This window comes from Athene noctua, chromosome 8 (assembly GCF_965140245.1).
Source record: "Athene noctua chromosome 8, bAthNoc1.hap1.1, whole genome shotgun sequence".
Classification (NCBI taxonomy): domain Eukaryota; kingdom Metazoa; phylum Chordata; class Aves; order Strigiformes; family Strigidae; genus Athene; species Athene noctua.
The window spans coordinates 14,151,085-14,176,752 of NC_134044.1; the positions used below are offsets into that span (position 1 = coordinate 14,151,085).

The following is a 25,668-nucleotide window of genomic DNA, read 5'->3' on the forward strand; positions in this document are numbered from 1 at the left end:
ATATATGTTGCCATTGACCTGAAAGCCATACTTCATTAAAAGAAAAAACAAAAACCAAGAGAGAATCTTAGTAACAATGGCATGGTAAACACATTTTTCCCTTCTAACAGATGTGCAGCACAGTAAATGGAGCATTACATGTCACTATGTAACAGAAAATTATTTACTTTTAAATTTATTTGCAAGTAAGCCCTCATGTATGTTGCAAGAAAAAATACACATAAAATCAAGTATGACTGAGAATTACAAAATATAATAAAATGCAAGTTATGGAAAAGAATTCTGCAGAAGAACTTCCCCTGTATGTTATAGGATTGTATTTGTGTTTTTTTCCAAGAAAGCTCCTCATAACGGTAAACTGTCTGTAACTGATCCAGTGGTAAAAATATTATTCTGTTCTGAGTTAGCCTAAGAGACCACAGGCAAATGCTCAGAAAAAGGTGATTAACAAAGGCGGCTTTCATTCTGAAAGCCTGAAGACTTTCTTATCTGTAAAGCCTGCTTAAGCACAGGCTATAGAGAAAGAGACACTCACTAAGACATGGGTGTTTCATGTCTGGAAACAATGTCAAGGGATATCAATCTCCAAATATTAGCCTGAAATGGAGAAAAGTCAACAGTGTAAAGAGAAATTAAAAGAAAGCAAAGAGCTTCCTGTGAAAAGCCATTTCTTTTCAAGGCAGCCCATTTTTAGTACAGTATTGAAGTTAGTACATTTTAAATTAATGCTGAAGCAAACACATGAAGTCTGGTTGAGATGGTTAATTTTTCCTCATAGCAGCCCTCAGTTGTCCTGGTTTCATCCGGGAGAGAGTTAACTTTCCTTGGGCTGGGAGGGAGCACAGCTGGAGGACCAGGCCCAGACTGGAGTAAGCCATATCATGTGACGTTATGCTCAGTATATAAAGGAGGTGGGTGCTCTCTCATTTCCACTTCCAGTTAGTGGGATTTTTCATGCTGTGGGGATCACTGCTGGGTACCAGTTGATGGGTGGTAAGCAACTGCATTGTGTATTACCCATTGGACTTCCTATTGTTACTGTTGTTTTGTTACTATCCCTAAGCTTTTTTATTCAACCTACAAATTCTCCCTTCTTTTTGTCCCTCCCCTATTTCACCAGGGAGGGGGGAAAAATAAGCGACTGGCTGCACAGTGATTGGCTACCAGCCGAGTTCAAGCCATGACAATAGTTCTGTGCTTTGTACTGGTAGCTAGAAAGGTGCTGATAACATACCAGTGTTCTGGCTACTGCCGAGCAGCACTCACACAGCATCAAGGCCGTCTCTCCAACATTTCTGCATCTACCAGTAGGCTGGGGGTGAACAGGATTTTGGGAGGGGACATAGCCAGGACAGCTGACCCAAACTGACCAAAGGGATATTCCATACCCTATGACATCTGCTCAGCAATAAAAGCTAAGAGAAAGAAGGAAGCATTTGTTATTTACATTTGTCTTCCTGAGCAACTGCTACATGTACTGAAGCCCTGTTTCCTAGGAAGTGGCTGGACAGCACCTGCTGACAGCAAGTAAAGAATAATATCTTCTGTTTTCCTTTGCTTTCACACAAGACTTTCTTTATTACACTATCCTTATCTTGATCCACAAGCCTTGCATTACATTTTCTCTCTCCTGTCCAGCTGAGGAAGGGGAGTGATACAGCAGGTTTGGTGGGCACCTGGTAACCAACCAGGGTCAACCCACCACACAGGATAACAGAGAAACAAACAGACATGCTCCTTTGAACTCCTCTCCCAACCCTTTGAACTCCAAATAAAGCTCCTTGTTTAGGAAATGTGATATACAGCTTCTTCAAATATTAGCGGGTAAAAAGTGAACTGCTGTTTAGATCATCAAAAAGCCTCTATATAAAAAAGGGAAGTTGATACAGAAAGCAAGAAACATCCATCCTGCTGGGGTTGTTCTGAAAGTGTAATGCAAGGTTTGGTACACAAGCATCAACACATAAGGAAAAATTTCAATAGTAACAGAGTAAATTAGCCAAGAACTGACACTTAGAAACCTCCAATGTAAATGTATCTACAATTCCTTTAAAAATATTCACCAGTAAACATAATTTCTGTAAGAACAATGGCAAAATGCAAAGAAGTTATTTAACACAGTCAAGTAAAAACTGTTAAATTAATTTAAAATTACCTTTTATTTTTCACAAGTTTTTCCAACACGTTGTGCATTTTGGCATGGTAGACTGAGATAGCTTCAAGTTTCTTTAAATTACAAACAGTAGATACAGTAAGAATATTTTAAAACAATTGCTTTAAAATAAATGGCAAGTTAAGACCCTTAGCTTTAAAAGAGAGACTGCCACCATTTCATTTTCCTGATACAAAATTCAAGTAATTCTAAGAGTAGAAAATTATCTTTATAAAACATCCTATTATGAAAATTTACCAGCATTCTGAAAATAAACATCAAATTTCCAGTATCAGTGGGGTGCAGTTACACATTTAGAAAAATAACTAATTTTTAATGAAGGTCACTTGGTGAAGAAAAGTAATTTTTCAACAGGAAGAGTTCCCAAAACAAAAGATAAACCATTTTTTCTTAGTTAAATTATTTAATTCTTGTCCAACTCCACAATTATTTTTTTCTTCTAAAGGTGTACATTTTGGTATTGGAAATCAATTAAGAAAACAGGCTTCTGATGTTTTCCCTTCACTATATACCAGCATATAGAATTATTGCTTATCCCAACAACTGTATACAAGAGTCACTTGATTTTGTTTTCACACTCTGTTTTTTAATTGGTTGGTACCAGATATACACACACCACAAAAACTTTAGCTGTGTCACTTCACTGAATGCAAACCACAATAAATTTTTCAGATAATTTTGTATCTAGGGTTTGGCTTTTTTCAACAAAGACATGGATTTATTATGAAATGCTTTTCCATTTTCCTTCCTTACCTACTCTTTTAAGACAGCAGAATGGAAAAACAAGCAGGACATGTTTACTTTGTGACTCAAGGCTCAGAGCAGATATTGAGAAATCTTCAACTATTTTAGAACATTTGCTTTTTTTCATTCTTTTAGCCCAAAGTAACTTTGCTGTCTAGGAACAGTAACTTAAAGTTTCTTTTATCACCATCTTCCAGAAGAAATCTATAAATAAATGTTTACATAAAGAATCAGACACTGCTGTTGAAGAGGGGAAAAAATTTAAGGATCAATAAATGATACTGCAATGTATCTTGTGCCATTCAAGATAGGAAGTCCTTCATGTAAATGAGTAAGTCTTCCTGGGTGCATGAAACTCCATCCTTTCCTGGGAGACTCAATGGAGCAGTTGTACCTAAGAAATTTACATCCACCTCCCTGTAGTAAAAACATAAACAAAACCCCAAACATTTACCTTGTGTTTTAGTAGAGAAAGTTCCTTTATTTATCCACAACTTAAAATATTTTGCAGTTATTAATAGGCTGTTAACAATAATTATTGTTTTTTTACTATTCCTACTAACAAGATTGTTTAAATAACACCATCTTCAGAGCAATACATAACAGACACATATTTTATATAGAACAGTTTAGGTTCAAAGGGACCTTAAAGATCATCTGGTTCCAACCCCCTGCCATGGGCAGGGACACCTTCCACTAGACCAGGTTGCTCAAAGCCCCATCCAACTGGCCTTGAACACTGCCAGCCACAACCTCTCCGGGCAACCTGTTCTAGTGTCTCACCACCCTCACAGTAAAGAATTCCTTACATCTAATTGGAATCTACCTTCTTTCAGTTTAAAACTGTTACCCCTCGACCTATCACTACACTTCCTGATACAGAGTCACACTGCTCTTGATGCAGCCCAGGACACGGTTGGCTTTCCGGGCTGCGAGCACACATTGCTGGCTCACAGTCAGTTTTCCATCCACTAATACCCTCAAGTCCTTCTCAGCCAGCCTGCTTTCAAACCACTCATTGTCCAGCCTTGATTTGTGCTTGGGATTGCCCCAACCCATGTGCAGGACTTTGCAGGTGGCCTTGTTGAACTTCATAAGGTTCACATGGGCCCACCTTTCAAGCCTGTCCAGGTCCCTCTGAAGGACATCCCTTCCCTCCAGCATCTTGACCACACCACACAGCTTGGTCAAGACTTGGGAAACTTGCTGAGGGTGCACTCAATCCCACTGTCCATGTCGCCAACAAAGATGTTAAACAGCACTGGTCCCAACACCAACTCATTCATCACATTGAGCTATTGACCGCAACACTCTGAGTAGAAACACCCAGTCAATCCCTTATCCACCAAGTGGTACACCCATCAAATCCATGTCTCTCCAATTTAGAGAAAAGGATGTTGTGTGGGACAATGTCAAATGCTTTGCACAGGTCCAGGTAGATGACATCAGTTGCTCTTCCCTTATTCATCAATGCTGTAACCTCATTGCAGAAGGCCACCAAATTTGTCAGTCACAATCTGCCCTTAGTGAAGCCATGTTGGCTGTCACCAGTCACCTCCTTATTTTCCACATGCACAATAGCTTAAGGAGGATCTGCTCCATGATCTTGCCAGGCACAAAGGAGAGACTGACTAGCCTGTTGTTCCCTGGGTCTTCTTTTTTCACTTTTTAAAAATGGGGGTTATGTTTCCTCTTCTCCAGTCAGGACATTCACCAGACTGCCACAACTTCTCAAATATGATGGATAGTGGTTTAGCCACTTCATCTGCCCGTTCCATGGATGCATCTCCTCAGGTCCCATGGACTTGTGCACCTTCAGGTTCCTTAGATGGTCTCAAACCTGATCTTCTACAGTGGGAAGTTCCTCATTCTCCCAGTCTCTGCCTTCTGCATCTTGGGTGGTGTGGCTGGAGCACTCAACCACTTATTTACGTCAGTCTTTAGTGGCGAGTACCTCAGCCTTCTCCATATCCCACGTAACCAGGTATCACATATCCTTCCAGAGGGGCCCCACATTTCCTCTAGTCTTCCTTTTATTACCAACATACCTATAGAAGCCTTTCTTTTTGCCCTTGACATCCATGGCCAGATTTACTTCTATCAGGGTTTTGGCTGTCCTAACCTGATCCCCAGCTGCTTTGACAGTTTCTCTGTATTCCTCCCAACCTACCTGTCCTTGCTGTCACCCTCTGTAGGTTTCCTTTTTGTGCTTGAACTTGTCCAGGAGCTCTTTGTTCATCCATGCAGTCCTGCTGGCAGTCTTACCTGGCGTCCTCTTTATCAGGATGCATCGCTCCTAAGCTTGGAGGAGGTTATCCTTGAATATTGACCAGCTTTCCTGGACCCCTCTTTCCTCCAGGACATTATCCTATGCTACTCTGCCAAGCAGATCCCTGAATAAGCCTAAGTCTGCTCTCCACAAGTTCAGAGCAGCAAGCTTGCTGTGCACCCTCCTCACTGCTCTAAGGATCTTGAACACCACCCTTTCATGGCCACTGCAGCCAAGGCTGCCCTTGAACTTCACACTCCCCATGAGCTCCTCCTTGTTGGTGAGAACAAGGTCCAGCATAGCACCTCTCCTTGTTGGCTCCTCTACCACTTGGAGAAGGAAGTTAATCATCAGTATACTCCAGGAACCTTCTATATTGCTTATCCCTCCAACAGATATCAGGGTGGTTGAAGATCCCCATGAGGACCAGGGCTTGTGAATGTGAGGCTGCTATCTGTCTATAGAGGGCCTCATCCACTTGGTTTTCCTGGTCAGGTGGCATCTAGCAGACCCCTACTATAATGTCTCCTGTCCCTATCTTCCCTTTAATCCTGACCCAAAAGCTTTTGGTTGGCTCCTCATCCCTCTCCAGGCAGAGCTCCATGCATTCCAGATGGTCACTGACAGAGTAACACCTTCTCCTCATCTACCTTGCCCATCCTTCCTAAAGAGCCTGTATCCTTCCATGTCAACACTCCAGTTATAGGAGCCATCCCACAACATGGGATGCCCATAAGACTGTAGCCCTTGCAATCAAAAATGTCCCCTTGCTTTCCTTTAGCATTCCCTGGTAACAAGTCATTCAAGCAGCAACTCTGACAAACGGATTTTCAATAACTTTACTGTAGGTGATACCAGAGAGAAGCAAAACATGTTCACAGGCCTTGTTCCAGGACTGTATCCCTATCCAGGATAACATTTAAAAAAATCTTAAATAAATTAAACTGGTTATTGCTTTCAAAAGGAAGGTGTGTTTTCTACAGTAATATTTCACAAACACATTTATGGGTGTTAAGTGGGACTGAATAATAGATATTTATAGACAGGCTAAGTTTCCCTGCTAGTGAAAGCTGGATATTACTGTCACTGCCCTGCCTATCTCCATACTCTGTGGACTGTTTTATTCAAAGCAACATCAGAGTAGAAATAAACTATCTCAAAAAAAAAAAAAAAACAGGAACAACAGTTGAAAGTTTTCCTGCTGTGGCTGATCTAAAAAAGAATCATTAAAAAACTTGTAATGAAAAGAAGCCATTTGAGTCAACTTGGGACTCTTTAAAGTATTTTGAAAAATTGGTTTTCACTGTACAGAAATTAAGCATTTCAGAAGTGTTAAACATGAAATTGCTAACATCTCCAAAGCTTCTCTTTAAACCCCATCTCCCATCTGAAACCATTTTGACTAGTTCAGTCTGACTGCATCAACAGTTCTGGATCCTGCAACAGAGCAAATTTAGTACTTGTGAAAAGACACCAAGGAATACTACATTGCAATTCATAACACATCTTTTCCTTTTCAGCATGATCTTTAAATATGTCTATTTGGCTCTAGTTTGGAAATGACATTAGACACTCAAAGGACAACATTTCTTAAATCAGTAAATTGTCAGCTTACTTGAAAGTCCTCTCCTACTTTGTTGAGAGCAATGTTGATTGTGAATGTAGAGGAGTCATGATGAGGTCTGAGTGACCGTTGTCTGTCAGGGCTATATTTTACAACAAAATTCAATAAAGCATACCCCTGAAAAGGAAAAAAAAAAAAAAAAATACACAGACTTCAACATGTGAACTTCCAAGTCAGACAGAGTTAAACTCAAGACATAGGATGTATAAACTCCCCAACCAAACCAAACAGGGTATGTTCAATAAAATACTTAGAATCAGTCATGCTATGCAGTAATTATTTGCAAAAGTTTTAAACCCATACCTTGGTATAATAGCCAGCAAACACTTTTAGCGTTACTGGTGCAATGAACTCTCTTATGAAATGCAGCCATTCATTATCCAGTCCAATTTGCTTCATATGAATATCATCAGTTGGGACATTTTCATAACCTCCAGAAATACGGCTGTCCTAGTGAAAACACCATAAATAGCCTTGAAATATGGACATGGAATGCTTCTGGCTCTTCTACAAATATTTGAAATCTGCAGAATCACAAAACTGCAACAAAGCAATGCTTTAGTGGGCATATGCGAGCTTGCTATACAGTAATTTTACACCTAACTGCTGTGGAAAAAAAAGTGCTGAGCTATCAATGAGTAAAAATTGGAGACTTTCTAAAAAATGAGTCAATATTTGGATGTTGCCTGTAAATGAGGGCTTCCTGGGGTAATGGTTTTATTGATTGAGATGTAGATGCAACTGAAGTTATTATCAGATCAAGAAAGTACAAGCCTCAACTTGACATGGTAATAAGTGTTGAAATAATTTGAAGATAAAAGTATGTTAAAATACTCTCTGTAAGCTCCTACCTGCAATAAGATAAGGACTGCAATTTATCTCATTTCCAAGGTACCACATTTGTGAATACAACATACATTTCTCCAGTTTCAGGGGTAGTGAATGAATACCTTGAACATTCTGCAAACACAAAAGCTCGTAACATTTGTGAGTAACTGCTTAGGGGGACAAGTCTGACAAGTTAGTACTTGAGGTATGTGAGTAAGACTTGTATCCTGGTTTTGACCAGGACAGAGTGAATTTTCATTGCAGTATTTCACACCGTGACGTCATGCCCAGGTGGGGTGGGGGCTGGCTCTCAGCTGGCTCTCGCTCAGGCACACTGCCTGCTCCTTGGGCCATATTGTTGCTGTGGGGGGCGGTCGCTGTGTTCCATAAGCCACTGTTGCATTCTACCCGTTTTCTTTTTGAACTCACTATTGTTACTGTTGTTCTCTCATTACATTTAGTAAATTCTTTCTTGTTATTCAACTGACCAATTCTCCTCTTTTGTCCCTCCCCTATCTTATCAGAGTGGGGAGGGGGAGGTGAACTGCTGGCCACGTGGCTGCTGGCTGAGTTCAAACCTCCACAACTTCTCTGAACAGTTATCAACAGCCATTCAAGATCAGCCTTGGATAACCGTCAGATAACTACTATAGCGACTTCACCACCATTAGTGCTTGAATTTGCTAGTTCAAGGTTTGTATTGGGTTTGGGTGGCAAGGTTTTGGTAGCAGGTGGGCTACAGGGATAGCTATTGTGAGAAGCTGAGAGAAGCTTCCCCCATGTCTAACAGACAATGTCAGTCAGCTCTTGATAGTGGTAGCGCCTCTGCAATAACATATTTAAGAAGTGGGGAAAAAAATAATTGCTCAACCTCAGCCAGAGAGAGAAGTGAGAATATGTGAGAGGAAAAACTCTGCAGACCAGAGCAAAGAAGGAGGGGGAGAAGGTGCTCCAGGCACTAGAGCAGAGATTCCCCTGCAGCCCATGATTAAGACCATGGTGAAGCAGGCTGTGCCCCTGTAGCCCACGAAGGTCCACGGTGCAGCAGATACCCACCTGCAGCCCGTGGAGGATGCCACATCAGAGCAGGTGGGTGCCCAAAGAAGACTGTGACCCTGTGGGAAACCCATGCTGTGGGCCCATGGAAAGAGGAGCTCAGGCTGGAGCAGGTTTTCTGGTAGAAGTTGTGACCCCATGGGGGACCCACGCTGGAGCAGTTCACGAAGAACTGCAGCCCGTGGGAAGGACTCATGTTAGAGAAGTTCATGGAGGTCTGTCTCCCATGGGAGGGACCCCGTGCTGAAACAGAGGAAGAGTGTGGAGTCCTCCCCCTGAGGGGAAAGGAGCAGCAGAAACGTGTGATGAGCTGACTGCAAGCCCCACTCCCCGTCCCCCTGTGCTGCTCAGGGGGAGGAGGTAGAGAAGGTTGGCAGTAAAGTTAAGCCAGGGAAGAAGGGAGTGGTGAGGGGAAGGTGTTTTAAGATTTGGTTTTATTTCTTATTATCCTACTCTGATTTGATTAGTAATAAATTAAACTACTTTCCCCAAGCTGAGTCTGTTCTGCCCGTGATGGTAACTAGTGAGTGATCTCTCCATGTCCTTATCTTGACCCATGAGCCTTTCATTATATTTTCTCTCCCCTGTCCAGCTGAGGACTGACAGAACAGCTCTGGTTGGCACCTGACATCCAGTCAGGGTCAACCTACCAGGAGGTTAATTGAGGAATGTCTCTAATCTACTGAAAAACAAGCTATGTGGTAGACTAAACTAAGCATTTTATACCACAAAGCAGATGTCCAGGGCCACTGGCAATTAGTGAAATGCTTGTTTGTTGCAGTACAGTGTGACATATTACTATAAACAGTCATACTCATTAAGGTCATTTATATAGGCTGACACTTACTTGGTGTTTTCCACCAGACCATTGTCCAAAATGTTCCATTTCTTCTACCAGTTCATCACAGGCAGTGTCAGAAAATATGGGAAACCAAAACACATCTGGACATGGCTACAAAAGAATAAAAAAGATTTAAAAAAACCTACATTCATCTCTTTCAGTGGAGTTAAGCTTTGACATCTATCTTTTATTTTCAGCTGTTAAAAAAGGACATCTCTTGCTTGCTAAAGAATATCAGCTGTTCTCATCTGAGCCATAATTCAAATACATGTAAGTAATCTTTTTGTCCTGATCCATAAGCACATTCTCACAGAATGAAGCATACACTAGGAGCTACCTTGTAAGTTATAACCCAGCATTAATGGCTACATCAGTGTACCCACATATTCAGTATCTTGTTTGCTCTAAGTAACAACTCTGATCTTCTACATTACAAATTATTAAGAACAGTTTAAAACTTAACATTGTTTTAAACACAAAAACAATTTATCCCAGCTTCTTAAGGAATCAAATTTCATTAAATCACTGTCCCCAGTTGTCACAGAACTGATCATCCAACACTGGTACAAGAGTTACCATCTTAGAAGTGCACTGTCCAGATCAGTCGCATGAAAGTAAGCAGCCAGGTAGACAAAAAAAAAAAGACCTCTTCATATCCAGCAAAAGGCTTTACCTTGGATTCATGGTTGTCAGACCTTAGGAATCCGCAGGGAAAAGCACAGCCCAATGAAAGTGCCTAGATGAGCTTGCTTTTACTAGATAACAGAAAACACAGCAATCTGCTACAGAAATTTTATTAGGCCTTCTACTAGTGGTACTAAGTAGTTCAAATAAATAAGCTAAATGTATCCATATTACAGAGAAGGCAATTACATTATTCTGAGCAATCTAGCAATTATTTGACTCCTCTCATCTAGTTTTCAAAGTGGCAAAAATTCAGTTCTAATCCAAAATATCAAAAAGCTGTTCAGCCACAGACCAAAATGACATTTGCATAGAAATAGTTACTGTATGCCAATTTATTATCAGCCAGTCCCATAAATTTTAAGAAAACTATATACCCACCTGTTCTACTATATTATCAGTGAAGATCTTTGAGTAGTTGGGATTTATATAGGTTTCCTTCCAGTCCTAAAAAACATGATTTTAAATTATTAAAACAGAACAAATTGATTTATATGTGACAAAAATTAATTTATATTCTATTAATTTGCCCTAGTGAAAGCATTGGAAAGAATTATAAAATTACTTATACCCACAAACAAACTGGCTCTCATCGTGTCAAAAACCATGAAACCTGTTACATCAGAGTAATTTCTCCAAGTCCTTAGTCTGGTCACCAGTTGGCTTGTTGATATGATATATTGTCATTTGCTTAAATGAGTGGTACAGAACACCTTTTCTTACACAACCAATATTTAGTGCATAATAAACAAATGTTCTCCGTGTAAAATATTTAAATAACAAGTTCTTTATAATAGATAAACTTCACTTTTTTTTAATAACTGTTTCATCAATAATAAGATGCATACCACAGGATTTTCAAATATCTGCCAGAGGTCATTGTTGTAGTGGGAGGTATTGTAATTGGCTGTAGAAATAAGTCTTCCAAATTCATGTCTGTTGGTAATGTACATGAAAACACCCTATACCAAGTAGAGAAAATATCATTAGCAAAACTGTCCATCTTAGCAAAAATGATGTTTTAGAAAAGTCTGTTTATGCCTGCACTTTCATAATATATCACACACTTGTGTATACATAGTATACACATGCTGTTCATTTAGCATCTTTAATTTTCAAATGGCTGATTCTAATCACCAACTAGTGTTCATATGTTCTTGTTTACAAGCATTTAGTTGAATTTAACACATTAAACCAAAACATGTATTATTCATAGTGAAAACCCACATACAGTTATAGAAAGGAAAAACCAGAAATGATTGGTTGATTTGTTTTTTAGAAGACCTAATCAGACATACAGAAAACACCTGTACTCAAACTAAAAATACTCATACAAGAAAATCAACATCTAGGGTTTAGTTTCTGATTAAAAACTGAAAGAATAAGCTAACAGTAAAAGGGCTAATGGAAGTCAGAACAAGAAACTTATTTCAGAGTATTCACTATGTGATCCTTCTGGTGAATTGGCCTGAAATAAAAAGATATTGGCACATACAGCATCAGGGTACAAAACAGCTGAGCACTTTAAAGCATGTTCACCTAGGCAAACATTGCAAAATATGTGCAAGATATCGTGTGGTAAGGTATAGCTTTATTATCGAGTTATTAACAGAAGATATTAACAAAACTCTCTTAATTAGAAATAGTAGCAGGAAATAGTCTTTTTTAAAAGAAAAAGGTTCTGTGGCGTTTTTCAGTTTACTGTTTTTCAGACTAAAACTGTATTTCTGATGTGGATGTGACTTTGGGATTTGCAGCAGATGAAGACATTACCATTTGGATACTTTAGTATTTCTGTATGTTTTTGTCTGAAAAAGAGTTAAACTGTTAGAAAGATAACTATTATGTTAAACACATGCCCAGTTTTGGGCACTTACCAAACCATAAAATAGCTGCAGCAGGGAGAATAAGGAGGGTCTGGGTCAAGAAAAACAGCTTAAAGTGACACTGATTTCAACAACTGCCCTACGTGGTCACTGAGGAAGCCTGGCAGACCTGCTTTAGTCCTTCCTAGGACTGCTGAATCAATTTTAGCTACGGAAGCACAGCTTCAACACACCTTGACCTCAGAAGCACTGAGAAACCTCCCCGAGGAAAAAATTAGCCTCTCTAATATTCTTTAAGCTGGTCATCAAGAACCTGTCCCTGGCAAAAACTTGAACCTTAGAAGATTGAGAGAAATCTAGAGCAGTATTTCATTAGAGTAAGTGGACAGAGGAGAAGTATCTTCCTGTGGTAGAATAATACTGCACGTAATAACAACTAATGAATAAAAAAAAGTAAAGCAACACCTTTGGGGGTCTGAGCATATGGAATGTTTCCGAAGAAGGGGAGTCTTTTTCCCTTTGTAAACTCTAAAATGAAGGAGAATTATCACATCAGTTTTCCAATACATAATCTCTCTTTCTGACTACTATTAGGTTTCCACAGTTATATTAGGAAAATAGCAGCCTTTGATCAAAAGCTGATATGCCTTTACAGACAACATGCATCTCCAAGCAAAGCTCATGATACACATGTCAAAGCTGTTTCCACCAGCCCCTTCTTATCTGCTGCAATACAAAAACAAGCACGTACCAGACCATCTTACAGCACAGATCAAGAAAGAGGGAAAGAGAAAGCAATTTTCTGATGAGCCAGTCAAATTAGTTTAATGAGCGCATGGGAAGCACAGGTTTGCAGTAACTGATGCTGAGAAGGTTTGAATACAACAGAATTGAATGGGGATGTTCTGAAGAATCAGTACAAAGGAGATCATGCCTTGTTATAAGGAAATAAAAAAATTAATACTTGCCAACTTTTCTTGTTCAATTCAGCAAAATTAATTTTCAATGCTATAGTGTCTGGAAATAGGTCTGGTTTAGGTCTATTTGTTTCTGTGCCAAAACTAGTGTAAATATCAGTAGACACGTGGATTTACATGTTCATAATTTTACAGTACAAATAAGTTCTCTCATTACTTACAACTTAATGCAAGTAACAAATTTCTGATAGATTAAAACTATCTGGAAAGATTAACGAGTAATTCATGCTCCCTAAGAATATTCCTACCATTTCATATATCACTTAGGCTTTTTATCTCAACACTGCCCATCATTAGTTTAAATATATATCTACTTAAATATAAAATTGCAAAATATTTCAACTTAGTCTGCTAGAAGTTTCACATTGTATAAAACTGTGCATAATATCAATCCATTTAGAGCATCTCTAAGTTTGAAGTCATACACAGCAGAGAAGTTGAGCTCTCTTTCATCTGTTGAGGTTGTGCCAGCAAGGAAGGTATTTTAACCTCAACAGGAATTTTCTGTGAATTTAAATAAAAACCATCATGCAGTCAGTGCATCAGTGCACTGGCCTTGCAAAAACCTCTGTTGTCGACGATTTAAATTCACTTAAAGTGTTCCATGTCATAAAAATTGGCCAGTACTTTGAATTAGAAGTAAAAATACAATATCCAAGATCAATCAAGTGAAGCAGTCGAGTGTAGCAGAACACAAAGAAGTCTGTGTGTATTTGAAAGCAATCTGTTATAGATACAGCTTACCATTTCCCTGGCATTCCTGCATAGTGCCATGTCAGGATCCAACTTATCACGCATAAAGTAGTTCTTTTCTTTCATCTCCAATCTGAGAGTCTGTCCCTTAATTAAGTATATATTAGCCATATATGGAATATTCCATACCCCTCTATAAAAAAAAAAAAAGTAAATGGTTTAAAGCCATGAAAACTAATTTGTTGCCTATTCTATCAATTCAGGTCGCTATATTTGCTGACAAGATTAAACAAGTTTCAAGGAAATAAAGCTGTAAAGTTCCCAGGACATTTGAAAAACTACAGCTACACATTGTGGACATAGCATAAGTGGGCGTAGGCAGTAATTCAACTTTTACAAAGCATTGTTACAAAAAACGAAAAGTTCTCTAAAGAGTTTTAAGTACGAATGTACTTCATGTTTCGAGAGTTAAGGCAATCAGTCAAACTATTCTGTAATGTTATTCTACACTACCAGATGGAGAAAGTAATTCTAAAACAGATTTTTAAATGAGTTCAAAGACTTCACTGAGGCTTCACACAGCTGGTCTGACCTCCTCACACAAATACCCACAGACCACAGCAGGCCACGTATTTATGTGAGTTGGGCCAATATCAACAAAAAAGCATTGCTGTCACAATGCTCGCTCTGCAGATTTCCTCCCTCCCAGCGCCACGAGCACGTCTTTCAGTGCAATTGAAAATGAGCCAGTCTTATTCAAGCAGACAATCTGTTTCAGACCTTTTTGTTCTTCAAGGGTAATGAAAAGGCAACACCACATGGGAAAGTCAAGCTTAGAACAGATTGCACCATATTAATTTAGGGGATGGACAAGCTCAAATGTCTATGTGACAAAAGTACTTCTTAAGAGTTTCTTTGGACTTATCTGACATAGTATACAGGAAGAAACACATGAAGAAGTTATAGCTGTTTAGCTGATTAAATATTTGCCCCAAAGAGATGAAGTAATTTGATGCAACAATCATTTCTTTTGACTGAGGTTCCTGGGATACAAAGGTTGGGGTTCACTATTCGTTTGTGTTGTCATTTTCTGTATTAATGCACTGCTAGAGTAACCAGACACAGTCAGGAACTAGTTATGACTATGTCCATTACTAATACCAGCTCATCATGTTAAACACTTAGCTTTTTTATTTAAGCTGTGAATAGGAAAAAACAAATGGAAAAATTGATTCATTTCTATGAAATAGAAAAAGCTAAACAATGTAACTAACCTTAAGCTCTTCAGAAATAATACCGTATTGCATGAAAATGTAAGAATATGTTGCTAATAACCATACTGGGTGCCCTGACTTTAAAAATTAGCTTACAATTACTTACACTCTATTTCCTTGGACAATATCAACATAATCTTCTGATCGAGCATAATAACCATCTGGGCTCAAAGCACCCCAGAAATTGGACCAAAGCTTCCCATGACGAGTTACAAGTGGAGCAATTATCTTTCTGTGAAGTGATATATTGAATAAGAAAATATGAACTGTTATACATACTATACATTAAAATGTACCAGCTTTATTCAGTTTGGAATATAATATAGCTAAAACACCAATGACTGTCAAATTTTGGAACAGCTATTCTGAACTTAAGCTGGAAGAAATAGCATCCAAGCACCCACTGCCCAGAAACAACAGTGTAACAGAAGCAAAGACTCCTATAAATCAGAGGTCACTTCATTTCAAGACAATCAAAAAAAAAACCCTGCCCATAGCATAATGACAAAAGCAAAGCAAGACATGAAGAAAAAAAAAAAAACAACACAGACTTGGCTTACTCAAAATTAGGAGAGTCAAAAGGGGAAATAAAAACTGATCAAAATTAAAAGAATGAAATGGCCTACTGGTTAGATATATTTTGCAAAGCTTCTGTTTCTTCCACTGGCTTTTCCCTCTGGCTTGTACCTGGCTTTTAGCCTCTTTCTACAACAGTAAATATTACAAGGGATATAATGCAAACGACTGGCAGCCACATCTTTACTTAAGCTCCATTCCTTGTCACTAGTAGGTCAAAACAGACATTGATAATTTATTTTTCTGTGATACACCTGAGATTCCCAGATTTGTTATGAACAGGTAAACACTACCTACCTCCATAACATGACAATTTACAAATTGGCAGGAGTGAAGGGCATAACATTCACAGTGGGCCAGTCTGCTGAAAGCTGCTGCTGATAAAGTCACAACTTTGTATAACTTAAGAAATCATACTAATAAAAGGAGAAATTGGTCATTACAGCTGCATCAACTCCAATACTTTTCCACTATTTTATTGCATCTCTGACTGGAAAAAAGTAATAATACTGCAATACCAGAGTAGTAAACTCTGGTAGTAAACTCTAGGGAATTTTTGCTTGGTTTTGTTTCAGGTTTTTGTGGTTGTTTGTGGTTGGTTTTTTTAACATTTTGTGTTAACAACTGAAATCGTTAGTCAGTAAAACCTTAATTAATTTTCTAAAATCTGCTTATACCATACCATTTTCTTCAGAGGAACTTTGAAGCATTTGAAATTCACATCAGGAATTGCTGTTTGACAGGAGCAAAACCCTTTGTGAATTAGTGGCCTCCAAGCCCGTTATGAACTTCGGCAATCAAATACCACAGGTAAACAAAGAGGATCTAATTCTCCAAGAACAGATAAGTTCTTATTTTCTCTGGATGGGCCCCAGAGAATCCTTCCAAGATAAAGGAAATTCTATAAAATAAAGATATATACTACACCTGTTCTGTTCTATCAATATTCTTAAAGTTTTCGGGTTTGTCAGCACAACATCTGCATCTATGCTGAAGTAATATTCACATGCTTTATCCTGGCGACAAAGGTCCCTAAAAAGACAAAAAGGAATGGTTAACTCACATGTCCAGGAAAGATTCACAAACAACAAAACCAAACCTCAAAAACCCCAAACCACAACCAAGTGCTGTACTTGCATATTACATTAAGAGCCCTCTGCAGTGTAGTGTTTTAAAAGAAAAAGTGACTTTAGATTACAGTAGTGTGATAAACTAAACATGAATCAGATGCCCTATGTTGGTTTTTTTTTTTAATAAACCAAGTGATCTCTAACCTTTAGCATGTTCAGTAAGAGCTACTATGTGCTGTCCTAATTAAAAATGGGGTCAGGGGTGGGGTGGGGGGAAATCAGGCCATGATTTATATAGCTGGATATCAGTACAGTCACTTAATAGTGAAGTATGAGCTTATTAAGTAAGCTTCTCTAGTAACTAACTGCATGTGGCTGTAACACTGCCTTTGGGCAAAGATGGTACAGATGTGAACTGCTGATCTGAACAGTAATTGAAACTTTATGGAGAGCATAAGACAAAGCATTAAGAAATATATACTTAAAGACCTTTTCTTATTCTTGTGGGTCACAAAAAGACTAACACAGTTGGTAAAGAGAAACATGAAACAATTGCACAGACTGTGAATGGTAGTTAAGAAAAAGGAGTTTGAATTACCCTGTACACTACTTCTATCAGTTGTGATTTTGATCTCAGAAAAATAAGTAACTTGCATAGATTCCCACACCTTCAAGGGCAAGCTTCCACCAAGCAGAAGACACTTTCTACTATAAAAGATACACAGAATTTTTTTGTGTTTCTGGCAGGGTACACTTGCTATGCCAAGATCCAGTATAGTGAATTCAGCTTTCCTATGCCAACACAATAGTAGGAGATTATAGTAAATCAAATATAGAGAAAGTGGAACAATTTCCTCAAGTCATACTATAGCAGTAGCTTTCGATCATGCAGGTGATATTATTGATTTTTGTCTATTTTCCCCACTATTATAGACAGAACCTTGATTAATTCCATTGTAACAGCTTGAAACATTAAAATTATTTTACTTTCTTTTTTTAAAATGTTTATAAACACTGCTTTAGTTTAAGTGCCACTTGACTTGATTGCTTGTGACTGTTTTCTGCAAAGGAAAAGATCTCTATCACTTCAGAAAATCTGATAAACAGTGGATGTGACAGGCCACATACAAGACAAGGCAACTGCTGGCATGGCTTCCTGCCTGCTCCTCCTCTGCTCCCCTCCACTACCTAGCATAGCACTTTGGTCAGCATTTAGTCTGCCTCCTGTAAGGATTAATACTTATCAACTCCTTTTGGGTCTTTTTGTTCAAACTTCCTTCTTCTCAAAAGACTTTAGAGCTATGACTTTGTTGGAATGACAGTAGAAGGCAGAGCTTTTTCCATAAATCTAAGCAATCCTTCAAACTCAACCACTAAAGATACAGTAATGACTTAAACCAAATTTTTAAAATGCTAAAATGACAGAAAAGGTCTTCCCACTACTGCTGAAATCACCGTGTTTGGACACACCCCCATAGTTTAAATCTTTGGTCAGTCTCTGGTTTTGCCTTAACTGACAGTTTTCTATCTTACATATACATGTTTTTATGACAGCAGTTCTTTAATCGGCACCTTCTCACATAATTGCCACAATTGAAACCAGCAGGTTTTATTTTGGCCATAGCACAATCCAGCAATTAAGTGTTTATGGTATTTTCCATTACTGACCTATTCTGTGCAAAGCTTTACAACTACTGCACTCAATTTACATGTAGCTGTATTATTAGTATAATTACAATTGTTAATAGTAATGCGACTTATATTGCACTTGACATTAGATGTTCAATTTCTTACAAAATCATTCAGCTACTTTATCCTCATTATTTTTATATATATAAATAGAAATTATTATATAATCTATATTATAATATATAATTTATAATATATTTTATATAAAATATAAATTAATGTTTTAATGATTAAAATCTTAAGTGGAACAGATTTATATTTAGTTGTAAGCAAACATGACTGCAAAAGTGATTAGATAATTTCAAAAGGTATGATACTTCAACTTTTGCCTTTTTTTTCTTCTCCCCCTCCTTAAATGCAAATCCAGACAATTCTATTAAAACTGGGCCAATGTGTTTAGTGTTACAAATCCTTCATAGTAATCCAAACGACAAAATACTAAATTAAAAGTTTTGGTCTAAGTCACACTCAGTCATTCAATAACATCTTTAGAACTCTTTGAAAGCATTGCTGCCTTAAGTAGTCTGGAAATTCAGCTGTAGTAGAAATCACCTACAATGTGAAACCTCTAACTTCAACCTCCGTAACCAAGAAAAATATAGATATAAAAAGGGCAAAAATCAGGGCTATTCTTCTGACTGTACTTGTAACTCATTTTTCCCCCCCCATTTCTTTCTATACAGCATTGAAGACTGGATAACCAAGTGGCAAAACTTCATGTTCAAAGCATAATTATAGTTGCATTTCCAGATACAAGTCACCATATCAAGTGTGAAGTTTTGCCTTTGCACTTTAAGGTCACTAACAGATCTCCACAAAACACTTCAGGTTTCAGATATACAGGAAAAAAGTTGTAAAAGTTTCTGTCAAAATTAACAAAGCAAGCCTACTCAAGAAATTCATGCATCTTCTCTGTAGGCTTTCAATGTTGTCAAGTAGCTTTCCCAAAGAACTAAAGTAATCCCAGATATTCTCATGCTTTAAAATATTACCTTCTTACAGTGTATGCTAACCTCTCCAGATGTAGAAATACCAGATTATATGTGAAACTATTTATTATGTATATGCAGGTCACAGCAAGGAATAAGTGGAAAGTGCTTTCTAGCAATACTCATATGTATATCAATATCTTACTAATCTACATTCAATGGCTAAAACCTTTAATCTACTTGCTTTACACTCTACCTGCTTATAAACTAAAACCAGACGTTGAAAAGATATACTTTTGTAGATAACAAAGTATTTTCAATGTAGCAATTAAATATTTTGTAGAAGACCAAGATTTTTTTTTGTTGGAAGTGTGAAATGAAGCTTAACAGATCAGTTTAAAGTATTTTGCAATCAGAACAATATTTAGCTTTGCTTACACACTACAAGCCCATCTGGAACAGTGACCTCATCTGAAAAGAGAAAGTGTCACCGCTCTTCTCTTCAAACTTTCCACTGAGATATTCCAAAGAGCTAGTTGTTTATAGATGTAAGACATATGGTCTACCCAATTTCTTTATCATTTATCTTGAGTCACATTTTTTTTAGACATAGTTTGAATTCATAATTAATCAATGTATCTTTTTTATACCCCCCTCACAGTTTGGAAATAAAATTCAAGATGTAGACTGTGAGTCCAAAGAGAAAGCACTTACACCACTTGACAGATCTCAAAGAAAAGGTGTCCCAGGTACAAGTCTGCAACACTCGCTGAAAGACTGAGTGACATTGCCTGCCATTTAGGGTCACATTTTGCATTTCTCCAGACAGCCACAGTAATATAGAAAAACTCTTTTCAACTGTCACTAAGACCAAACAAATGTAGCTACAAACCAGATAAAGCACTAGTGTTTAGTTTTGTTTCTCAGGCTTAAGTATTGTTATCACAGTCACCACACCTGGAAGCTACTGAAATCAGGTATGGGTGGGGAAGTTGTTTTTCTTCTGCAGCACTCAAAATTTCAAAGTGTTCCTCCTATCTGAGGCTGAAACCCAAAAGTACTGATGCATCCAGGAGAAGCAGCTCCAGAAAATCCAAGTCTCCAAAAGAAATCACTTGACACAAGGAGACAACTAGGAGACACAGATTTAATCTCTACTCTTCCTTCAGCCACAGCCAAGATACTTGCCCTACTCAAAGGGCTGAAAGGGAGTCCTTCTATGTTCATATCATTATTCATCAACACCAGATGGGAGCTCAGAGATGACATCCTAATATCCTCTTTCAAGACAGACATAGGAGACCCTAAATTCAACTCAAAATTCAGCAATGAGGTCAATGTACTCTGATTCTGATCTCTCCACTACTCTTTCTGAAACTTTTGAAAGCTTTTAATGTAAGCTTTCATTAAAATGTGCACATTCCCACTAAAATTTGAGCTAAATCACATTTTAAAAAATTTCCAGGAAAAATCCTAACTAGTTCTATTGCTAATATTTTTGATGAAAGAAAAAAAAACAACTCCTCCCCTCTCCCCCCCCCCCCCCCCCCAGAAACCCTGAAGTCTGTAAGTACTAGGGAAAAAAAAAAAAATATGAAAACCAAACTTTTTATAAATAAAACCTCAGAGAAGTGCATGAGCTAAATTCCTGTATTTTCCTACTTCTTATAACTGCCTGAACATATTTCATATCATTGCTTTACATTTTCTGTAACAGCTGGCTGAAATCTCATCACCAAACAAGGTAAAACCACAAATGCATTTTTTCTAAAAGAAAAAAAGAACCTATTGTAAGATCACTAATATATTCCTTGCAGACAAAGACTAAGAAAAGAAACATGGAAATGCTACTTTGGGATTTCAATTGATGTACATGAAAAGAAAATACTCAGACAACATGCAACTAAACTTTCCTTCTCTTTATTCTACTTTATTTTTCTCCCTTTTTATTCTGTTTCAGCTCACAGTAAGGAAAGCTGTGTACTCCTGTTTGCTAATACTGTTGAATTTCAACAAGTTTTTGCTGACTGCACAACGTTGGGTCCTTTCCAACACCTATCCAACTTTCACAACTGCAGGAGAGGGCTTTCCATGTCAAGAAGCAGCAAGAAAGTGTTGCAATTGTTCTTTATTATGTGAATGAGAAAAGTAGGCAAAGGTTTGCTGCATGACTACGAGTGAAATTTAAAAATGTTATTTTCTCACATTTATACTGCCATAAGAGTCATATTTATTGAAAACCTCAATGTGATTTATCACCACTTTTTACTGAGCCAAAACGGAAAAAGAGGTAAGGACAAAAAACTGAGCCAACTGTATTATATACTCAGAAGTATTCTGTTGAAAACAAGCCATACCTTCAATACTTAAGTTCTCTCTCTCTCTCTGTATTAATTGAAGCCTTTTTTGCTGCTTCAGACAAATAGACTCTGTGTGAAATGTGCAAGTAAGGAGAGCAAATTCTAAATCTACTGGAAATTAATAGAGATACTAAAATCAGCTAATATCAAAAGAGACAGAAAGCAAGAGATTGAGGTGGATGGAACAAAATTATCAGTCAATAATGCAGGCAGAGGCAGGAGAAGATTAATCAGAACACCGAATATATCAATCTCTGTACATCAAACTATTAAACAGGTTTGAAGAATCACTCTTTTCAAGTTATTCCCAATACAGTATTAGTGAGAAATAAATGAGGTTATTGTGTTGAAAGCCAGCTGAAGGGTTGAAAGCAATAATTTTTTTTATAATAAATGCCTTTGCCATGAACATCCTGTACTTTTGAGCTAGATTTTTTGAGGATAAGTAAAATGCAGTCGTTCCAGAGAAGGTGGTGATGTTCACAAGGGCAGCCAAGCAGACCAGCAGTGCAAAGGAAGCAGCAGATGAACTGAACCTCTTTCAGTCAAATTGAAAGAAGCTGTCAAATTATATCTACATTGTTCACATGAAAGATCCTACTACTAACACCCATACCTTCTGGATGATTCAATATTTTGATATGGTCTCATTCCACATGCATTATACTTCACATTTTCTCTATATGCTATTTATCTCTTTGGGAAAGAACTTCTATTAAAGAGGCCCTTCAAAGCAAGAGCAACATGGATAAAATTATATCCAGACAATGGATACCACGCAGTGTAGCGTATCCAGTGGTACATGTAACAAGTATGATTATCTTACTGACTTACATGACAGAATTTGAAATTATTTTGTGAAAATATACATTTAAATTATTTTTTATCCACAGATCAAGCAAAGATCATATATCATCAAAAACTGTCACATAAGTTGGTAGGCTCTATCAAAAGATGACAGGTTTAAAGATCTTCAGGGGAGATTTAGTAACAGTATAGAAATGGATTACACCAAAAATTCTGCCTTATGGTGTCTATATAACAGAGTAAAACGCAACTCCAGAAAGTCCACCTCAGTTACACATAACATACACTACTTCAAAAAGTTTGCAAACATGGTACATTTGCTTTAGACACTATCGGAAATAAAGAATGATTTATAAACATGTGAATGACTGCTTACACTAACACTGTACATCTGTAGTGTTTCCTGGAGAGGCTAGGGGAGAGGCTTGGACCCCAGACAAAGATTTGTTTCCCAGTGGCTTCAGCACAACAAAACCCCATTCAAACAAATTTCCAGTAACATCACAGAGTCGGGACTAGACCTTCATTCTTTCAGTTGATGCTATGAACAGCCTATGCTATGCTCTTAACCTCCTAAAATAACAGAAAGGCCTTTTGAAATTAATTTCTCTGCTCTGACACTCATGGAAGATTTGAGAGAAAAGAGTGGAAGAATTATGTGAGAATGAAGCCTGCTCAAGGGCCACAGCAAGGTCTTGCTGGGATCCTGGCCCGTAAAACTCCATAATCTGACTGATGGACATACTGGGAGAGACATGAGCAACCTGTGGTAGCAGCCAGTGCTGCAGCCACTAAAGAGATCCCTTGACAGGCAGGTCTGACACAGGATACATACTTCAAGGTTCAGATTTAGGCCTGGCAAGCGCCAGGTTTAAAAGCTAAAGATTTGGATTCCCTAGTAAGAATGAAAGGAAAAAAAGAAAAAATATAAAACAAGTAAGACCAAAGATAAGATAAAAGTCAGTTGTCTCTGCAAGTCTTTTTTCCTTCCCCTGAAAGAAGAAACTTCTGCTAGAGCACTTCTAAGGGGTGTTCCTGTCTCTTTGAACCATGGGAAGAAACGTAATTGCCACCTGTATACCCAGGTCAAGCTTTAACTACATTTATACTGAAATACTTCAATCTAACATAACTTTGAAAAAAAAAAAAAAAGGAAGAGACACTAGGACAACAAAAGTGCAAGTGTTAAATGCATATCCAATGCAAGAGGTACTTCTATTCTGCGAAATCACTCTGTGATAAATTAGCTTGGAAAGGTTTTGGATAAAAAAATAAAGCCAGATACATTTTTTTTTTAAATACATTGCAATTATAATTTCTATTTATATTTGCACCTGCTTCCACCTTTTTTTGTTACTGCTACTTATAATTTTCTGCAAACTTTAATAAAAAGTTTGTTGTGCCATATATTTTATTTCAATAGAATTCTTTTTCATAAAAATATGTAAAATTTACAGTTTATGCTCACATTTTAATATATACCTGTGTTCGAAATAACTATAATGTAAAAATAATCTGACACCTCTTATTTCTTTGTAGTCTACTATTGTCTATGCCTGCATTAGAAGACACTATGACAATCAAACTAGTCCAAACCAGAGATATGTTGTCACCATGACCAACAGCTTTTCATATTAGACAGAAATCATAAAACACTCAACAGTTCATATCTTCTATCTAGATCATGTTCTACCACAAAAGCTCCCACTTTTGTAACTTAAGATGGAAAGTTGTTAGTGTTTAAGATACAAAATAATATACATAAAAGATTAAAAAAAAGTTAGTGTATGCATCACTGTAACAGATTTATAAATTAGAATTTACATTCCCATGTTCCGGGCTTCTGCTTGACTCAGATTTTCTTCAGGTCCAACAATTTTTATATTTCTGATAATGTTCTTGGCTTTTTCCCAGAATTTCTTGATGTGCTTTTCATGGTAAACCTCCTGTAATCATGTTAACATTGTTTATAGTGAATGAAAAGTACACACTGCTGTGAAATCATTAACATAGTGTCCAAGAACACATTGTATTCTATCCTAAACAGTTAGCAAACAGTATTTGAAGATATTCCAGTATATCTGTCATTAAAATGAAGCTCTTCTATCCAAAATTTTAGCAAAAGAATCCAACACATCAGCAAAGCTGTACCTCCAGACCAACAATGCTAGATTCACAAACTGTATTTTTTCAGGGTATTTATTTTACCGTCTTCAGAACCCACTCTACAACTTCAGTGGTACACAGGAGTTTATGCCACTCAAGAATGGCTTTAGAGAGGGAACTGTCACCTGTACCCATATGGACAGTTACAGTCACTGTCTCTAAGACACAGTCACAGTGACTGTTTCTTTAATTTCTAAATACCCTACCTCTAATTTAAGATATCTCAGCTGCATACAATGCTTCCAACCCAGCACCCTCATTTGTAGCTTTTGTGTGTTATGGCTGACATTAGAATAATTGAAATATTGGACAGGGCTTTCCCCCCCTCTGTGATAAAAAAGCTATTCAGTGTTTTATATTCATTTCAAATACTACCATATGACTTCTGGCTGAAACAATGAACCCTAGCATAGCCTACAATTCCTATGTGCATATCACATTTCTACCTTCAACATCCCCTTACAAAAACACACTGAGAACTTTAAAGATAAACTCTATTTCTATTAGCCAGGACTTTTGTGCTCTCGTATCAACAGTAATGCACACCAAGTGAAAAAGGGCAGAATTATATTTTCCTCCCATTTTTCCTCCAGCCCAGTCTTTTTTCCAAAAGACTTACACACATCTGTCACCTCACTCATGAAAATAGCAATACTGAACTTACTAGTGAAGTATCAGCAACACCAGATCATTAGCTAATTAGCAAAAAACATTCCAAATAATATTCACAAGAGCAACTTATCTGTACTGCCATTCAAAATATACTGGACACACCAGTCTTTCCCATGGCACCCAACAGGAGCACCATGAGACATAAATGTACTGGGATATCAGCAAGAGGAAAAGCAAATCCAATGTTAACTATGGGATAATAGTTATTAATAACATGATGTAAAGTTTTGGTCAGTCCTGAAGTGGTCAGGCAGTTGGTCTAGATGATTGTTGTAGGTCCCATCCAACTGAACTATTCTGTTCTCATTCTACTCTCTTGTTTTATGTCAATCAGTACCTACTCCAAAAGCATACTCTTTAAAATACAGTTTACTTCATTAATAAAATAGAAAGAATCTAAGCAGTTTCTT

At 37.5% G+C, this 25,668-nt stretch overlaps 1 protein-coding gene across 5 annotated transcripts in view; it reads right to left on the bottom strand.

The window, feature by feature from the left end:
- Positions 1-2,140: 2,140 nt before the first annotated feature.
- The window catches only part of PLOD2 (procollagen-lysine,2-oxoglutarate 5-dioxygenase 2), a 57,458-nt gene continuing 33,930 nt past the window's right edge, over positions 2,141-25,668 (bottom strand). For 3 of the 5 annotated variants that reach the window (XM_074912289.1, XM_074912288.1, XM_074912292.1), the window contains 11 exons: positions 24,245-24,366; positions 16,493-16,597; positions 15,096-15,221; positions 13,767-13,908; positions 12,511-12,573; positions 11,068-11,181; positions 10,601-10,666; positions 9,542-9,646; positions 7,114-7,260; positions 6,802-6,927; positions 2,141-3,334 (listed from right to left, as the gene is read on the bottom strand). In XM_074912289.1, the coding sequence (XP_074768390.1) occupies positions 3,179-3,334; positions 6,802-6,927; positions 7,114-7,260; positions 9,542-9,646; positions 10,601-10,666; positions 11,068-11,181; positions 12,511-12,573; positions 13,767-13,908; positions 15,096-15,221; positions 16,493-16,597; positions 24,245-24,366 (1,272 nt within the window). In that variant the 3' untranslated portion in view covers positions 2,141-3,178. The remainder of the gene's footprint in view (positions 3,335-6,801; positions 6,928-7,113; positions 7,261-9,541; positions 9,647-10,600; positions 10,667-11,067; positions 11,182-12,510; positions 12,574-13,766; positions 13,909-15,095; positions 15,222-16,492; positions 16,598-24,244; positions 24,367-25,668) is intronic. The other 2 variants (XM_074912291.1, XM_074912290.1) reach the window with 1 other exon arrangement.